The sequence below is a fragment of the Nuphar pumila genome, chromosome 15 (genome assembly GCF_984573655.1).
Source record: "Nuphar pumila chromosome 15, dmNupPumi1.hap1.1, whole genome shotgun sequence".
NCBI classification, from domain to species: Eukaryota; Viridiplantae; Streptophyta; class Magnoliopsida; order Nymphaeales; family Nymphaeaceae; genus Nuphar; species Nuphar pumila.
The window spans coordinates 20,042,711-20,063,097 of NC_143263.1; the positions used below are offsets into that span (position 1 = coordinate 20,042,711).

The 20,387-nt window shown below is 38.7% G+C and overlaps 1 protein-coding gene across 3 annotated transcripts in view; it reads left to right on the forward strand.

Moving 5' to 3' along the window:
- Window positions 1-20,387, forward strand: part of LOC149814729 (vesicle transport protein GOT1-like) — a 48,342-nt gene that overhangs the window by 24,727 nt on the left and 3,228 nt on the right. For 2 of the 3 annotated variants that reach the window (XM_089988492.1, XM_089988491.1), the window contains exon 2: window positions 9,413-9,485. The exons of the other annotated variant lie outside the window; for it this stretch is intronic. In XM_089988492.1, the coding sequence (XP_089844618.1) occupies window positions 9,455-9,485 (31 nt within the window). In that variant the 5' untranslated portion in view covers window positions 9,413-9,454. The remainder of the gene's footprint in view (window positions 1-9,412; window positions 9,486-20,387) is intronic. 3 annotated transcript variants of the gene reach the window in all.

The following is a 20,387-nucleotide window of genomic DNA, read 5'->3' on the forward strand; positions in this document are numbered from 1 at the left end:
CTTGGGACGACTGGACTGTTCACTACGGGAGGTCCTATATTCCTACCTCCGTTTCAACTTTTCCTCGACGTTCATGGCATAACTGCTGGCCTGATCTAATGTCTCAACCGTGATACAACTAAAGTCGTCAGAAATAACAAGACGGAGACCAGAAATGTACCTCGTGACCTGCTAGCGGGCAGTTTCCTCGATCTGCACCCGTAGAGAAAGACGATGGAACTCGGCATTGTACTCCGCCACAGTCTGAGTGCCTTGACGCAGGGTTAGGTATTCCTTGTAGGCTCTCTCAGCGTGATCTGAATGCACGAATTTTGACTGCATCAATCTCTGCATCTCCTCCCACGACTGTATACGCTCTAGTCCCTACCGCTCTCTTGATCACTGCAGCTCCACCCACCATGTCTGTGTTAATCCTCTCAACCGAGTAGACGCTAGAGAGACACGACGGTGTGGTAGTCAAAGAAAAACTGCACGGCATAAGACCAGTCGAAAAATTGCTCCGCGTCGAATCATCCCGCAAACTCCGGAAGATCCAACTTTACTTCGTAAGTGGAGGGGTGCTTTGGTGCTCTCTGCTGTCGAGACTCCACTAGTCCTGCAGGATAGTCATTCCAGAAAGCGTCGTTGTCCCATACTGCTTCATCGCCCTCTGTGCGGTACTGCTCGCCTGGATGCTGGTGCTGACGAACTCCACTGATGGGTGGTTGATGCTCAGGTCGCGCCGCTCCCTGTTGATTCTGCCTCGGTCTGGCTTGCCCGTGGACGGGAGCCATCTGCGACTGACGTTGGGGCACCGGGATGACAGGAGGTCCAGGGTAAGGTGGGTGGGTCTGGTGTCTCTCGGGTTCTAAATGGGTAGGGGTAGGGTAATACGGGTTTGGGTTATGACAGTGTTGTCGGATCGAGTGAGGTATCGGGTTTTGGATCGGTAAGGGGTTAATGGGTTGGTTGGAGTTCGGGTATCGGGTTGGGTTGGGATAGGACTGAGATGATTCGCCCGACTGGATATGGGTCGGGCCTAATCCTAGACTATTCGTCGGACCCAAATTTGGATAGGTTGGATCGTGGATCGAGTTGTGGGGGTAAAAGGCTTGGTTTGAACTCAATCGACGATCCATATGATGATGGGTCTGGTTTAGACCCGGCTCAAGATCAAGTTGGAGCTCCGTCCGGGTCTGATACAAGTTTGGGTCGGTATGGGATCCATTTTGAGGTTCAAAACTCACGGGTTGGGTTGGATTCAGAGCGAACTGCGAACCAAACCCAACTGGGTAGGCTGAGTATGGGGCTGCAAGACCCGGACCCGCTCCTGAGAACCCAAAGGGTGGTCCTCGGTAATCGGGTCCGGACCCACTTAACATTGGTTCTTGACTGGACCCTGAGGGGTCCGAATTCATCCACAGGGGATCAATCCCCTTAACCCGTGAATGGGTTGCAATCGTGTTCCCGTGCGCAGGCGCTGGGAGGGTCGACAGACCCATCCCGGTCCGAACTGACGTTGGCGTGCCCGCAGTCGGATCCGGCGGCAAACTTGGGCCACGCAGGCCGGGTCTGGCCTGCAGCCCCTGTGGTGGGGGCCGGTGCCAAACCTGCGTATGCACGATGCTGATGGGAGGCTCTCCAATGGGCTCCAGGGTCGGATGCGCTACAGTCATGCCAGGGTTCAACGTTGGCGTACCTTGCTGGAGCACTTCTCGGTCGGTAGTCCCACGCAAACCTTCCCCAATGCTCCCCAGCAGTATCGTAGGCTGGAGCACTTCTCGGTTGGGTGCGATCATTGCAGCTGTGTCGATGCTCACTGCGCCATCACCCACGGTGGTACCCATGGGTTGGGTGGGTTGTCGCCGAGTTCGACCCTACCGTCGATTCTATGGCAACGAGTCGACAATCAATCCCATCCATCCTCTTGGTGATCCCGACCATTTCTTTGTTCATGCGCAACATATTCTCTTGCATTTTTGTCATCATTTCCATCATGCGCATCATAGGGTCTTCGGTACCGACCTCTTCCCGTTCCTTGCCGTGTGCCGGATCGTTCCTCGCCTCTTGAGCCATGCGGCTGTCAATGGAGGATGTCTGGGCTCTGATACCAAGTTGATGAAGCCTTCAGAGGCTGCGATAATGGCAGTGAGGACACGACCTCTTGATGCGATCTCCAACCCTCGCGTGACCTTGATGGAGGTTGGGAAGGCACGACTATGTACAGTCGTGTGCTGAACAGGCTAAAACAATAAAGCTCACCCAGACGGTGATGCTGGAACTTATTTGTATTAAATGCCAAGTGTCAATGAACAGGTTGCTGATAAAAATTGAAGGAAAAGACAAACAACGAACAGTAATGGAAAAAGGAGAAAAGAATGACCGGAAAAAAAACAAGGCTGCTGAAAAAAAACAAACAAAACTGTAGTTATTCTTCCAAAAAACTGCCCTCACGCAGCCCTAAGCAGTGCTTTTAAAGATGGCCACTAGATCCGGGTCTCGGGTCCGAACCCGGACCCGGACCCGAGAAGGCTTCAATTCGGGACTGGATCGGTGCTGAGCCGGGTCTTCCCTTTTCTGGAGTAGGTGCACGTTATCTTCCTGCATCGAGTCAACTCACCTGGGGTCGGATCCTGCTACTAGATTCGATCGTCCATTCCAAATGGTGGGTCGGGTTCCCTGGCCCTGCCAGGGTCACATGGTACTGGTACCGCCTGCTCTGCGTCACAATCCTAAGGGTAATTGAAAAAGGATTACTTAGGAGAAATTGTGTATTTAGATGACTCAAACTAGTAGATTTTTTTTAATGTGAAAAAATAATTTTTAACTCGAGTTAGAAGAACAGGACACAAAAGAGAGGAAAACATATAAGAAAGTGTGAGAGAGTGGGTCAAAACAGCATAAGGAAGAAGCATGCTTCTTTCACATTAAATTAGAATGAGAATAGATGGTTGATCTTTTTCTTATGTGCTAATCATTGCAAAGGAGTATGTGAACACTTTTAATTAAAAAAAATGATACTATACCAGGAAGGTTTTCATGTTACTCTTGAAATTCTTATGGATCTACTACCGTAACAAGTGTTTCATGTGCACACTACTATATGTATCTATATATTGCTGATATTAAATCATCATACCATTTTATCATTTCCTACATTCTTTATTGGAGGAAGAAAGTGATTAAGGTCTCTCAAAATTCTTCAATTTCTCTTAGTTTTTGTTGTTAACCTCATTCTTTTTTTTTAATATCATTTATGCTTTTCCAATTATTTTTGTGTAACTGAATTTCGTTCTCTTGTGAAACCCTTGGTGTTTAGTTGTTATGTTATATATATATATATATATATATATATATATATATATATATATATATATATATATATTCATCTATATTGTTCAGGGTAATTTCTCGGCGAGGGTTTTTCTGGGAGATATTTTCAAAAAGTGTTTTTTCTTGGAAAAATCTCAGAAACCTTAAAAATTGAAAACATATAAATAATAATAAGAAACATAGTAAAATAATACATTTGCTATTATTTTTCTTGCAAAAAATATAAAGAAACAAGTTTTTAAAGTTTTTAAAATACAAAAGAAACCAAAAAATAGAAAAACTGAACTTGAAATATATAAAAATAAGATTTTTTCTAAAATATCACAAAAATATCATGATAATATCACAATATTTTCATGTTAGTGATATTTTGCCGATATTATTGGCTTAGCTGGAGATGTCAATAATATCGCAATATTTTCAAAATACCAGCGATATCAGTGACTATATATATAGGTAGGGTTAATATCTGGTGCTTTTGAAGGCACATAACTATTGAGTATAAATCTCCTTCTTTTCATATTTTTTAGATCTTTTTTGTAGATCAGACCTTATGGATGTGATCTACAAGGATTATTTAGTAGAAAATGAGATCTGAATCATGTGACATGTAAGCAGGTTTTTTAGGGGCTTCAAAAATCAACGGCCCACAATGCACTAAAATTTCATGAATTCCAAAGATCATATTTTTAGATTGAAATAACACAATCCAAGGTTTGATCCTTAGCAAACAATCCATGATGAACACAACTATGTGGCTAGATGGAGTTGATAAAGCTTGAACCCATGATTTCCAACTCAATAGTTCCATGCCTTCAATAACACCAAATATTAACCCATATATATATATATATATATACCGATGATAATCGACGCCGTTCTGTCTCTAACGATCGAGTTTTTCATCGATCAGACTTTACATATTGTTTTTTATCATTTAGTGAGCACCATCTTTTAGATTATGAATTTTTTATTGGATGTGTTTTTTAAAGTACTAAAAATCAGCGGCCCACAATACTTTGTATTGTAAAGTTTTAAATGCATTGTGATTCGTCGATTTTTCACGTTTCAAAAAACGTCTATATGTCTTAAAGTCTTATTGTAAAGCATATTTCTTTCTAAATAAATTATAAAGAACAAATATATGAGGTCCGGTCGATGAGATGCTCAACCATTGGAGAAGGGGAGCCATCCGTTTGTCGTTGGTTGTAGATTTTGTACCTTCCTTTGGTTGGACGGTCCTCCTTCCCTATATATATAGGTAAATATTGGCTACTAATGAGTAGAAACTACTCTTTTCTTCAAAAAAAATCCATTTTTTTGTAGATCAAACATTATGGATGTGATCTACATGGTTTGTTTAGTAGGGAACTTGTTTTGAATCATGTGATCATGGCAAGTAATTAGGTTTTTAAAGGGGTCCAAAAATCAACGGCCCACAATATGCCAAAATTTCATACTCAAAAGATCACACTTTTATATCATAAAAGCACAATCCAAGGCTTGATCCTTAGCAAACAAACCATGTTGAATACATCTATTTGGTTAGATTGAGTCGATAAAACTTGCACCTATGATTTCTAACTCATTAGTTCCTTACCTTCTTTAGTAGCAAATATTTTCCCTATATATATAAGTTTGTGTGTGTATCTGTTGTTTTGACTCCATTTGACACCATAGTTTGTTAAACATATGTTCAAATTGCTAAGGCTCGACTAGGGATGGCAGTGGACTGGGGCGGGCGCGTGGAACAAGGTCTCCACCCTCGCCCCGTCTCAAAATTTCGCTCTCCATCCCTGCCTCCATCCCCGCGGGGGTTTTGATTTTAACCTCCATCCCCGATCCAAATGGGGTGAGGCGGGGCGGGGGCCTGTTTTCCCTTGGTCCACTGTCATCCCTAAAGAGTATTTTAGCATTTTACTTACGAGGATCAGGGATGGGGTGGGGCAGGGTGGGGGAAAGCGTAAGTCCATCCCCGTTTCATGTCCTCCATCCTCGGTCCAAACGGGGCGAGGCGAGGCTCTATTTTCCCCCGGTCCACTGCCATCCCTAGGCTCGACCCTCGGATTGTATTTTTTCAACAAAAAAATGAAACATTTATGGTCATTGATTTTTTGAGTTGCTAAAAGAACCTGTTCACACATCTTGATCCAAGCCCCCGTCCACTAAACAAAATATGTAGATCACGTCTGCATCTTAGTTGTCAAAAGCGGCGCCTAGGCGCAGCCCCACTGCCTTGGCGACCTGGTCTGTCACCACCTAGTTTTTTTTTTTTTTGAAGACATCATTTGTTTTCTTCTTCGAGAAGGAGAAGAAGAAAGAGAAGACATGCTATTTGTCTATTACTTGTATTATGTCTATTGTTGAGAAGAATAAGAAGAAGAAGACATTATTTATCTATTGCTTGTATTATGTCTATTGTTGAGAAGAAGGCATTATTTGTCTATTGTTTGTATTATGTCTATTGTTGTTAATTTTTTTGTATACATGATTTTAGTTTTTGTGTATTGTTTATTCACATTGTTAGTTGTATGGTTTGTTTATTCAATTGTTAATTTATTCTTAATTTGTTTGAGCATGTTAAGGTTATGTAATATAATTGTTTTACAGTGTTCAACGACATATTATTTGTCTATTGTTTATTATTGATTGATTTTAAGTTGTATACATGTTTCTTATTATGTTTTTATGTTTTTTTTTTGGTACTGCCTAGGCCTTTTTAGGGACTCACCGCCTAGGCTTTGCCTAGCGCCTATGACAACTAAGGTCTGCAATGTTGGTTCAAGTCAAAACAACTTGTGCTTGAGTTTTGACTCATTGACACCTTTCACACATCTGAACGAGACTTTTCTCTCTCTCTATACACAACAAACAACAACAACTACGCCTTCATCCCAAAACAATTGGGGTCGGCGATATGAACCAAAAAAGAAAATCATTTTGGGTCTTCCACATGAATCATTCTCCTCCAATCATTTCTATCCAATGCCATGTCCTCGGTGAGGTTCAAAGCATTCATATCCTTTCCTATCATCTCCATCCATGTCTTCTTAGGCCTACCTCGACCTCTTTTAACTAATATATTTTCCCATTTCTCCATCCTTCCAACTGGAGCATCATTAGGCCTTCACCGAATATGTCCAAACCACCGTAAACGATTCTCTCTCATCTTATTCTCAATGGGTGCAACGCCTACCTTCTTACGTATCTCCTCGTTCTGAATCTTATCTTTTATTGTATTTCCACACATCCATCTAAGCATACGCATGTCAGTTATACTCATTTTTTGAATATGATGTCTCTTGGCAGCCCAACATTCCGTACCATATAGTAAAGCGGGCCTAATAGTCGTCCTATAAAACTTTCCCTTCAACCGCAATGGCATTCTACGATCGCACAACACTCCAGTTGCACTTTTCCATTTCATCCACCCAACCTTTATCCTATGATTTACATCTCCATCAATATCTCCATACTTTTGAAAGATAGATCCCAAATATTTGAAACAATCATCCACCGGTATTTCTTGCTTACCAAGCTTCACTACACTCCCATCACTACTTCGTTGCTTACTAAACCGACATTCCATATATTCTGTCTTACTCTTACTCAACTCAAAACCTCTTTCTTCCAATGTTTGTCTCCATAATTCTAACTTAGCATTAACCCCAGCTCTAGACTTACTAATCAAAACAATATCATCAGCAAACAACATACACCACGGCACATTTTCTTGAATTGATCTCGTAAGCTCATCCATCACTATAGCAAATAGGAAAGGGCTTAAAGCAGATCCTTGATGTAACCCAACCGTTATAGAAATATTGCTTGTCACCCCTCCACAAGTGCGGACATTGGTTACTACTCCTTCATACATATTTTTAATTATACTAATGTACTTGAGAGAAACACCTTTCTTTATCATTGTCCACCAGAGAACGTCCCTAGGTACTTTATAGTATGCCTTCTCTAAATCAATAAAAACCATATCAAATCTTTGTTCCTCTCTCTATATCTCTCAATAAGTTGTTTAAGAAGATGTATAGCTTCCATAGTTGATCTTCCAGGCATAAAACCAAATTGATTCTCCGATATCATGACAACCTTCCTCAACCTAGACTCAATCACCCTCTCCCAAAGTTTCATAGTATGACTCATGAGTTTTATACCACGATAGTTTGTGCAATCTTGTATATCACCCTTATTCTTATATAGAGGCACCAAAGTACTCTTCCTCCACTCATTAGGCATCTTATTTGTCTGCCAAATCTTGTTAAAAAGATTTGTCAACCATTCTAAACCTTTCTCTCTCAAGCATTTCCAAGCCTCGATAGGTATACCATCTGGGCCAACTGCCCTTCTTGATTTCATTTTCTTCAAAGCGTCTGCAATTTCTTTCTTTTGAATCTTGCGCATGAAGTCATAAATCATCTCGTAAAAAAGAATGGAGAAGTCTCCAAGATCCTGAGCATGACTTCCATTAAATAGCTTATCAAAATAATCTTTTCATCTCTCCATAATCTCCTCATCTTTGACTAAAACCATTTGCGTTTCATCTTTGATACATCTAACTATACCCAGATCCCTCGATTTCCTATCCCTCATCTTTGCAAGCCTATAAATATCCTTCTCGCCCTCTTTGGTATCCAACTTGTCATAAACTTCATTATATACCTTATTCCTCGCGTTTCGAACTACTTTTTTAGCTTTCTTCTTTGCTATCATATACTTCTCCAAATTCTCATTATCACGACTTTTACTTAGATTTCTATAAAACTCTCTTTTAACCTCAATAGCTAATTTGATATCCTCGTTCCACCATGATGTATCATTACCTAGCGGTGCACCGCCTTTAGACTCACCCAATACCTCCTTAGCCACCTTTCTCATACCACCCGCTATCTTATTCCACATTGATTCTGAATCCTCCTCGAGACACCAATCAACTTCCTTAACTACCTGCTCTACAAACATTCTTTGTTTAACTCCTTTCAGTGGCCACCACTTAATTCTAGGATCTATCCTATGTCTATCCTTTTTGCGGCACTGTCTAATTCTAAAATCTAAAATTAAGACTCTATGTTGTGTAGCTACACTTTCTCCCGGTATAACCTTACAATTGATGCAACAATCCCTATCTCTCTTTCTAAGTAGGAAAAAATCTATCTGACTCGTATTAACCCCACTTTTAAATGTTACTAGGTGAGACTCCCTCTTCCTAAACCAAGTGTTTGCTAAGATCATATCATAGGACAAACCAAAATCTAAAATCCTTTCTCCACTTTCGTTTCTTTCTCCTATACCATAGCCTTCATGGATACTCTCAAATCCATCCCTACTAATGCCTACATGTCCATTAAGGTCACCGCTGATGAAAAGCTTTTCACCATAAGATATCCCTTGTACTACTCTATCTAAATCTTCCCAAAATTGACGTTTAATGGAATCATCTAAACCTACTTGAGGTGCATAAACACTAATAATATTAATACATGTATGTATACAATGTGTGTGTGTGCATGCATGTTAATATATTTTTTCACTAGGAAAATGTCTTGGATCAAGTTGTTTTGGCATAAAAACCTGAATTATTGTATTGTGAGATTTTGATGTATTGTGGGCTGTTGATTTTCAATTGTTACTGAAAACCTATCTAAATATCAAAACATCATAATCTATGGCACATTTTTTATTAGATAGACTTTAAAGATCACATCTGTAGGGCCACCCTTGAAGCTGGGGGTCATTGGATGCTATGGCACTATCATTATTACCTGATATTTCATATATCCATGTACGTGTGTGTGTGTGTGTGTGTGTGTGCTTCATCATGTTTTTAAAGGGCTTAAAAAATACAAGAAACTCCATAATATTATGATAACTTGGAAAACAAACTTCAAAATGAATATCACCTGTCACCGCAATATTGTGATATTATCGCAACTTTTCATGTAAAAGTTTATTTTTTAAGAACCTCTTGCATTTTTTATGGAGAAAAAAAGCTAATGGGAAATAACTTGCTGACATTATTGCGAGATGGATAGCACATGACTACGATATGTGTGTATACTAATTTCTAATATCTTGTGCTATTTTGCAGCTAATATACTTTTAAGGGTCTGGTACTGATATTATCTGCAAGATGGTTTCCTTCGAGATGAATGACCGAAAAAGTATGCCTACATACCTTATTTCCTTTGTATTGCTGAGATGTTTATTCAATAATTTATAGGTGAGTGAATTTGGTAATGGTAACAAGTGGTCAAATGAGATCGCTAGATGGTAAAGTCACACTATTATAATCAACAGGTCTCAGATTCGAATACTACTGGGGCATTGTGATCACAGGCATCCTGCAGCTTGAATATTGAAAAAGAAATATAAAATGAAAGGCTATATTATCACATGTGGATCACCTTTTTGTAGTGAATCAGGGTGTTGAGATTGTTTATATGTCACCTGGGTACAGGTGTGGGTACGGGTACGGCTACAGAGGGTACTATAAGAAAAACGATGTGGATGTTTTGGATCGGGTCCGGAGAGATCCAATCCTGTCTGTAAAAATTTATGTAAAATGTGTTTGTATTCTGGTAAAATATTGAACCCTAATGTTTTATATTAAATACTAATGAAACAGGAGGCAGACATATATATAAAAAATTTGTGGACTACTCTATTCCAACGGTGGCTTCTTCTTCCTCTTCTCACACTTTGCTGCAGGATTTCAAAAAGCATATTTCAAAGATTTCTTACATGGTATCAGAGCTGCTGGTTCTTCATCCAGGTAAACCTTGATCAGATCCGATATCTCTTCTAATCCCCCTCTTCTCGATCTCTCTCTTTAGATCTTTCTGAAAAAGAACCATCTTTTTAGACCTTTCTCATCAAAAGCGCATGTTTCCTCCTCTCTCGATATCTTTTTCTTTCATGCTCCTTTTTTTTAATCTTTTTGAAAAAGATCCTCCTTTTTGGATCTTCCTCATTGATATCTCTCTTATTCCTCTTGATTTCTTTCTTCTTTCATGTTTCTCTTGGGATCCTTCCTGAAAAGATCCCCCTTCTTAGATCTTTCTCACCATTGTCCTTGATCTTTCAAACCCAAACAGAATATCAAGAAAGAGGTAGACGTGATAAAAAAAATCATGTAGACGTGATCTTGATAATCACGCCCTATCTCAGATCTTTGGCATAGCTCAGCTGTTGTTCATATTTTGATTGTCAGCCTAAGACCCACCTGGTTCAGTAAAAAAAAAGTTTCTATTTCTATTTTTTATTTTTACACCCAGTTCCTTCAAATGGCTCAAATTCCTGCTACTCCTTTTCTCATGAATCCTTCTCTCCTTTCTCAGCTTATTTCAGAAAAACTAACTTCTTCAAACTTTCTCATTTGGAAACGTCAAATCACTCCTTTCATAGAGTCTGGATCTGATGGGACAGTTGGATGACTTTGATCCAAAGCCTACTGAATTCCTAACAGAGAAAAAGGATAGAGAAGGAAATACTGGAAGCGGTCTCACGCGAAATCTAGCATATCGTCAGTGGATTCGGCAAGATAAAATGTTGGTAGCATATCTTTTGTCTACCCTCTCACAGGATGTTTTATGAGCATAGATGATGGAATGAGCGTAAAGGAGCTCTGGGATAAACTTCGTGAAGTTTATTCTTAGGTCTCTGAATCTAGAGCAATGTAGCTGAAATCTCAATTTTTGAACATGAAGCGAAATTCGTCCTCTACGTCACCGATGAGCTGGCCTTGATTGGTAATGTAACGACCCCAACTCATACCCTTGAAAAAGTGCAGAATTTTTTTTAATCAATTATAGAAATATTTTCAGAGACTCAGGGCCTTTACAACTTCACTCACAATTGGATAATTCAACCAACCACAAAGGATCTTACATTTATCATCTACACCATATCAAGACAAATTTTATTAATTAAGTAATAATGGTCTCGAGACAATTGCATAAGAAAATCAGAATGGATAGACAATTAAATGTAAAAAAAACAGAGTCACGTTGTCTATCTGTGAAACTGTCTAGCAAACATATAGCACTCATAGCTCTCCCAGAAGTGAGTCACTTCACTGATCTCCTGAGGCTACAAAAGTAGGGGTGCCAAAAATTTGAGGAATTTTGTGTACGAATTCCTCTAATGAAACAAGTATCATTGCCCACGGATACACCAAACGTGTAAAATTTCTCGAGGTCAAGTAGGGTTCTGAGGGTAACTTAGCACACAAGTTGTATTTTATTACTAGGTTCCAAACTTAGCCCTCGACCCATATCAGGAAACAACAACATCCATCGGAATATTAAAAAACATCTAATGTCGGGACATCAGGGAAAACAGCATCCACAAGTGCGAATTTTTGGTATACCAAAACAACAGTTGTGTCTACGCACCACCCTTAGACAAAGTGATGAAAACTTCTTAAAACTGTGGCAAGAAGAAGAACCTTAATATTGGGTTCAGGGGCAACAACAATGAATCCTTTCGGTTTCTCCAAAACCGCAACTTCAAGAGTCTCATACTCCTGACGAGACATCTTAGAAAGTACATTACATTGTTCTTTTTCTTTAAGTTATTATTAATAGTTTCATTAATTTTGCTATTCAGCATGCCAAATTTATATTATAAATTCGCATCTCCAATTACGAGGCTCATCACGGGATTGCAGCCCGTGTAAAATGCAGAATAGTGCAATATAAAGAAATAATGTCAAAATATGATTTTTGTGATGCATAAACAAGTAAAGTAAGGAATACACCGGCTTAAGGCATTCCACAACCCATGATGATCCATTTTGATCATCTATGCATTCATATGCAAAAGTCATAAGGAACATGTCAATGCATTTTTTTCATATCACGTGCCTTTCGATGCACAATCATATATGCCAATATAGAGATGTGCATGAAACAACAATATTTATGTGCATGCGCATGAGTTCACACATTCATGTTAAGTGCATGCTTTCATTCAATTCACATATTCATGTCAAATGTATGCTTTCATTCATGAATCCTTGCAATTAAAACATGTGAACATTCGTGCAATTATGTACATGCTAACATATCCATTTCATGTATGCACATGCACATGAAGCAACTGTGCAAATAACACTTTAACCAAGTGTGATCTTCCAAGTGCAATCACGTGAATATTCATTCGTTTACATGCATAAAACTGCATCCATCATCATAAGCAAATCTGAAACATTATTTACCACCGTGAAACAAATAATATAATACTTTTTTAAGATAAGTGACCCAAGCTTGAGGTGGCTCATTAACAAATAAATACATTATTTCAAAGTTGTGAGCAACAGGATTTGAACTCTAAACTTATGGCTTGTAAGCCAAATACTTCAACCATTTGCATTCTATTATTTAAAATATACGTAAAGTATATTTATTATTAGCTAACAAGCTTATATGATCTGAGCACTTGTTCTCCTTGTGTGGCTCTTTACAAGCTCAATCACAAGTTACTCATTTTGTTTCCCAGCCCTAGTTGAGTTACTGTATTTTTTTTTTTAGTGAGATAGTTCCACTGTATAATTAAAGATATAGAGTACCGAGGGATGTTCTCTGGTGGACAATGATAAAGAAAGGTGTTTCTCTCAAGTACATTAGTATAATTAAAGATATGTACGAAGGAGTTGTAACCAATGTCCGCACTTGTGGAGGGGTGACAATCAATTTTCCTATAACGGTCGGGTTACATCAAGGATCTGTATTAAGCCCTTTCTTATTTGCTATAGTGATGGATGGGCTTACGAGATCAATTCAAGAAAATGTGCCATGGTGTATGTTGTTTGCTGATGATATTGTTTTGATTAGTAAGTCTAGAGCTGGGGTTAATGCTAAGTTAGAATTATGGAGACAAACATTGGAAGCAAAAGGTTTTTAGTTGAGTAAGAGTAAGATAGAATATATGGAATGTTGATTTAGTAAGCAACGAAGTAGTGATGGGAGTGTAGTGAAACTTGGTGAGCAAGAAATACCGGTGGATGATTGTTTCAAATATTTGGGATCTATCATTCAAAAGTATGGAGAAATTGATGGAGATGTAAATCATAGGATAAAGGTTGGGTGGATGAAATGGAAAAGTGCAACTGGAGTGTTGTGCGATCGTAGAATGCCATTGCGGTTGAAGAGAAAGTTTTATAGGACGACTATTAGGCCCACTTTACTATATGGTACGGAATGTTGGGATGCCAAGAGACATCATATTCAAAAAATGAGTGTAGCTGAGATGTGTATGCTGAGATGGATGTGTGGAAATACAATAAAAGATTAGATTCGGAACGAGGAGATACGTAAGAAGGTAGGCGTTGCACCCATTGAAAATAAGATGAGAGAGAATCGTTTACAGTGGTTTGGACATATTCGGCGTAGGCCTAATGATGATCCAATTAGAAGGATGGAGAAATGGGAAAATATATTAGTTAAAAGAGGTCGGGTAGGCCTAGGAAGACATGGATGGAGATGATAGGAAAGGATATGAATGCTTTGAACCTCACCGAGGACATGGCATTGGATAGAAATGATTGGAGGAGAAGGATTCATGTGGAAGACCCAGAATGATTTTCTTTTTTGGTTCATATCGCCGACCCCAATTGTTTTGGGATGAAGGCGTAGTTGTTGTTGTTTGTTGTATAGTTCCATTGTATTTGTGACTTAATGTAGCCTACGTAATGCTATATTAAGGCTAGTTAATATGAATTACACTCCTGCCTAACAGTTGATTACCTAATTTGCCGCTCCCCATAGGTCAAACTATGAATCCATAACAGCCTTAGTTTGGCCATTTTATAAACCATGAACAATCCAATTAAAACTTTAAGAACCATTAGGGTGTGTTTGTTACTAAAAAGTCAGAATTTATGGATTTTTAAATTTCCTACTAATAGCAGGAACACCAAACTCAGCCTGAATAAGATTGGTTTCCAAGTGGAATACAAATAAACTCTAAAGATGAGTGATACGTCAGACTCTTGTGGGTCAGACCTGGCAGGGGCTGTCAGGCCTGCACCAGTCCAGCCGAGTGGCTGCTGGACTGGGCCTGACAGGGTCCAGCCAGCCCAGCCGAGCCACTCGGCTGGGCTGCCGGCTGCCCAGCCAGCACCAAGCCGAGTTTGGTCTGGCCCAACCAGACTCCAGCCAAGCCTAGTAGGGTTTGGCATGTCAGGCCAGGTTTGGTTAGCCTGACAGCCAGCCCACCAGAAACAATATATATATATATATATATATATATATATATATATATATATATATATATATATATATATATATATATATATATATATATATATAAGATCCTACCCAGCCGAGCCCACTCGCTGGGCTTCAGAAGAGCCTGGCAGACCGGGCCAGCTGATCTGATTCAGCTGGGCTGGCTGCCTTGGCAGGTCGTGGCCAGGTCTGGTCAGACCTGGCCAGCCGAGCTACTCGGTTGGTCTGTTGACCAGGCCTGTCCTGCAGCCCCCCTTGCTATATATATATATAAATATAAGTATACATTTTTTTCTAACACCCTAGCAGCTGCCCTGCACAGGCTGCACCTGTACAGGCCAGCCGAGCATGACTCGGCTGGGTTGTCTCCATAGTACAGAAACTTAAAGATAAACATGCATGCATATACAGATTTAAAATTATAAGCATTCATTAGTTTTTGGCATAATTCTTCTAACACATATATGCATGTATGACCATACAACAATCAAGAAATATTCAGATTCACCATTTTTTTTTTTGATAAACGCATGCATAGGAATTAATCTACCATAAGTTTACATACCTCTAACAATTCAAGACATGGACATCCATGGAAACTGATTTTTATCAAAAACAAGCTTTAAATGAACACTTATACACTAATTAAAAATTCTGTTTTGACATATTCAGAAATTTATTCCTTCGAGAAGGGAAAAGAACCAAAAGCACATACATGGAAGGGGATCCATGGATCTTCATCCGTGTATTTTAGAGTAATCACATAGATCTACTCTTTTACTATGGATTTTCACCGAGGTATTGCATGGAAATAAAATCGGTAATCAATTTCTCACTCGTTTCAAGAGCGGAGACCCGTACCTTTGCTTAAATCGAAAAAAACAAGGCAATGATAATGGTGGAAAACCAGATGGTTGGAGAAGAAGTCTCCTTCTTCCTCCCTCTCTTTTCCTCTCCTCTTTCCTCTTCCTTTCTTTCCTCTCTCTTTCTTCTCTTTTCTTTCTTTCCTCTTTTTTTTTTTTAGGCTATTTATAAAGAAAAGGGGGGTGACACCCCCTCTTATCCATCCAGCCCTTCTAGAGAGGGCTAGAGCTAATTTCTAAATGGAACTCTCTCTCATTTTCCAAATTTTTTCAAAACTCTTTTAAAAAATGACTTTTTCAAAGTTTTCAAATTTTAAAAGTCTCTTCTCTTACTTTCCTTAGTTTTCTTAGGTATGTTTAAGGACTCTATTTAGAAGTCCCAAACAACCATAAAAACAAAAATTCGGAATTAAATATAATTTATTAATTATTTAATTAATTATTTAGTTTTAAATAATTAATACAACAACAACAACAACAACTACGCCTTCATCCCAAAACAATTGGGGTCAGCGATATGAACCAAAAAAGAAATTCATTTTGGGTCTTCCACATGAATCCTTTTCCTCCAATCATTATTTAAAAGTTTTCAAAAGCAGCCAAATTAACTAGAGCAGCTTATCAACCTTATTTAACCCCAAATTAAAGCTTGTTATCGAATTTAAAGCTAGAAAAACGTTGGGCATGGATTTGGATATGGATTCGGATCCAAGATCCAAATCTATTTCCAAAAATCCAAATAAATTTTGGACTGGACCAAATCCAGATTAATATGGGTCTTGGATAGAGTCTAGATCCATATTAATTTTGATCAAATCAATTGGATCCAGTCCAATCCAAATCCGGATTCAAACCGACAAACTGCTTATTTTTTGAAAAAATGTGATTTCTGGGCCAACCAGAACTCAAATTCGGAAAAGTAACATATTGTTGCGCTCGGCATTTCGAGACGCATCCAACGACATATTACATAAATATCAAATTCTGATTTTTTTCCAAAAATAACCCGAATTTCGCTTAAATTTAAAAGTCAAAAATTAAACTTTTTCTGACGTTTTGATTGGCTGGTCTCGAATTTAGCTGATGAGACATGGGCCAAGCCCAGACTCAAAAGCATCAGTTAAAAATCGAGGTTCAAACGATTTTTTTCCCAAACTTAGCCAAATTTTCAGAAAACCAGAAAATTACTAAGAAAATACGTGGTATTACAGGCAACCCATTTCTGACAAAGATAAGGTACAACAGATTCTTGTTTGACTTGGACCAGAATATTTCATGCTTGTCATATCTCTGGAGTGCCAGGAATACTTCCCTTTATATGAAAAATTGTGACCCATCTTGCTGCAACATGAAGCTTCACATGTTAATAAAGGGAGTGACGATCATCAAAGTAAACCTGTTGAAGTTCTTAATATTAATGTGGGATCAAATAGAGGTCGATGGTGGCAAAATAATTTCATATCAAGGGGAAGAGGATTACTGCTCTTACCATAGCAGCAACAACAAAATTTTCAGCAGCATCAAAATCAAAATCGTAGAAGCCTTACCTGTTTTTTGTGCAAGAAAAGAGGGCATAGTGCAGCCGACTGCTGGGATTTGCCTAGTAATGGAGTAGCGGCTGGAGCAAAAAAGGTGGAATATAATACCAACTATGCTCAAATTCAGCAGGGTAATGAACAACAATGGAACCATGAAGCTTTAGCTGCAGTGTTTCAGCAAATAAAGGTGGATTCAGCAGCAAAAGGATCTCAGGATAAAGCATGGATTTTGGATTCAGGAGCCAGCAATCATGTTACAGGTGATGAGGGTAAGATCTCTGAACTTAAAGTCTATATTGGCCATGGTAAAATTATTATAGGTGATGGAACTGTTCACCCCATCACTCACGTAGGAAAAGTTCATGTTTCTAGCAGGCCTAAACCTCTAACTTTGTCTAACACCTTTCTTGTTCCGAGCCTCAAACGTAATCTTGTGTCAGTTTCTCAACTTTGTCAACAAAATAACTCTTATGTTATTTTTACTCCTCCTGTTTGTGTGAAGAGACTGGATTCGAAGGAAACATACGCTGAGGGGGAGAAAGACGAGAACTTATATGTGATAAAAGAAGCCTCAAAGTTTTCACTGCTCCTTATTGAGTCTCAATCTACTTCCAAACCATTATTTGATCTTTGGTATCCTCACTTGGCTCATTGCGGTCACCCTTTTTTGCAATCTCTAGTCAATTCTGGTTTAGTGTCTGGTTTCCTTTGTAATAAAGAGTTGATGACAAAGAATATATGTCCTAGTTATCAAATATGTAAAAGTCATCAACTCCCTTTTCAAGTTATCAATAAAAGAGCTTCTTTTCTTTTCGAAATCATTTACTCTGAATCTCTGATGTTTGGGGCTCAGTTCTTGTTATTTCTTATTCATGAAGTATTATGTTACGTTCATAAATGGGTATAGTCGCTATACATGAATCTTTTTCATGAAGCAAAAATCAGAAGTGTTTGGCTTATTTTGTCCTTTCCATACCTTTGTGAAAAATTAGTTTTCCAATGTCTTTAATGAGTATTTACAAAATCATGGCATAATACATCAGAAATTGTGCCTTCATATACCTGAACATAATGGCATAACTAAAAGGAAGCATCGACATATAGTTGAGACTTGAGAGTGATGACGATGATTCATGTGAGCCATGCTTGTTTGGCTTTGTGGACCGATGCTTTTCATACACTTCACATCATAAATAGATTGCCGGTGAAAATTTTGGACAATAAAGCGCCTTATTCAGTCCTTTTTAAGAGAGATCCCTGTTTGGCTGAACTGAAAGTTTGGGGCTGTGTTTGTTATGTTCATGTTGATGATTCTCAGCGTAACAAATTCCTTCTTAAAGCATCAATATGCAGATTTTTCGGGTATGATGATGACATTAGAGGGTACCGCTGCTGGAACCCTGTGAAACGTTGCATAACCATATCCAGGCATGTCATCTTTGATGAAAACAATTTTGTTTTTACAGAAAAAGGCCCCAATGCAGATAAATCCTTTTTGCTTCCTCTATATAATTATGATCTGCAAGATTGGATAAATATGTCTGTTCGTTAGGACACTAACATGTATTGTCATGGAAACCATTCTTGATTTGGGAAACAACAGTCCATGCATAGATATGAAATGCAATTGTGTCTCAACATGTTTCTTTTAGTGATGAACATAATATTGTAGCAGCAGATCTATTTTCAGCAAATACCCCTATCCCAAATGATAAGACAGGTCTATCACAGATGAGCAAGGGAAGTGGTGGACAACTTTGTTCAGCAGGAGACAAGTCAGTATGCTCATGCAAATGTTGAAGTAAACCCTGATGCTGGTGAATAAGAATCACAGGCTGAAATGTGCAGATCAACCCGAGAACGACATCCTATTGACAGGTGGATGAGTTATAATGCTTTTAGTCTTGATTATCAGATATATTTTCACATAACGATGGAGATCAAAGAACCCAAACATTACTTAGAGGTAGCAAAAGACTATCGTTGGATTGAGTCCATGAATGAAAAAATGTGTGCATTGCATGTGTATCCAACATGGAAGATAGTGGACAAACCTATTGGCAAAAATGTGGTTGACAGCAAATGGGTGTATAAGGTAAAGCTGAAGGCAGACAGAAGTATAGAGGTATAAAGCTCGTCTTGTAGCAAAAAGGTACACAAGACACAAACTAGACTATGATGAAACTTTCAGCCCTGTGATCAAAATGAGAACCATACAATTGGTGTTTTGCCTTGCCATGATGTATGATTAGAGAATGCATCATATGGATGTAAAGAACGCTTTTCTTCACGGAGAGCTTAAAGAAGAGGTCTATATGGAACAACCTCTGGGCTTTGCTGAAGGGGATCCGACGAGTAAAGTGTGCCTTTTACAGAGATCATTGTATGGACTGAATCAGGCTTCAAGAGCCTAGTTTCAAAGATTTTTTGATGAAATCTAAAGACGTGGTTTTCAAAGAAGTCAAGTAGATTATTCTCTCTTTACTTGCATTGGAAAGCATGAAATTACTATCCTGTTAATATATGTGGATGATATTGTGATACTGGAAGTTCTGGTCATCATATGGCAGAATTGAAGGAATATTTGAAAGGGAGTTTTCAGATGAAGGATTTGGGGAACCTCAAATATTTCTAGGAGTAGAGGTCAATCGAATTGCAAATCGGATGTTCCTCTCCCAACTAAATATGCCATAGATCTACTCAACTAGACTAGAATGAAAGAATGTAAACTGATCTCCACGGCCGTGCCTGTTAATGAGAAATTGGGAATTGATGAAGGTTAGCCCATTCAAGATGTGACGACCTATAAGAGCATAGTGGGAGCACTACAATACCTGAGTTTCACTCGTCCAGGTATTGCTTATGGAGTCAGTCAATTATCACAATTTATGCATGATCCTAGAGAAGGGCATATAAAAGTTGTAAAGCATATTCTAAGGTATATTAAGGGCACACTTAGCAATGGATTACGATATCTGCCAAATAAATGAGATCCTTTAATTATTTTTGGCTTCACGGATGCAGATTAAGCAAGAGATCTTGATATGAGGAGATCTATGTCAGGATATTGTGTTTTCTTGGGAAGTTGGGAAGTAATATGATATCTTGGAGTAGCAAGAAGCAACGCACTGTGGCTAGATCAAGTGCAGAAGTGGAGTATCGTTCTATGGCATCCTTTGCTGCTGAAGTCACTTGGATTTGTCACAGTTTGACTACTTTAAATCAGAAAGTTGGATGCTCCATTATATATTGCGACAATTTGAGTGCTATTAAAATTTCGTTGAATCCTATTCATCATGGCATAACAAGGCACATTCAACTAGATCAACATTTTATTTGAGAGAAAATTGAGGATAGAGAGATTAAAGCGAAGTATGTTGATTTCAATAATCAAGTGGCTGATATTCTTACCAAGGTGCTTACAAGTGCAAGGT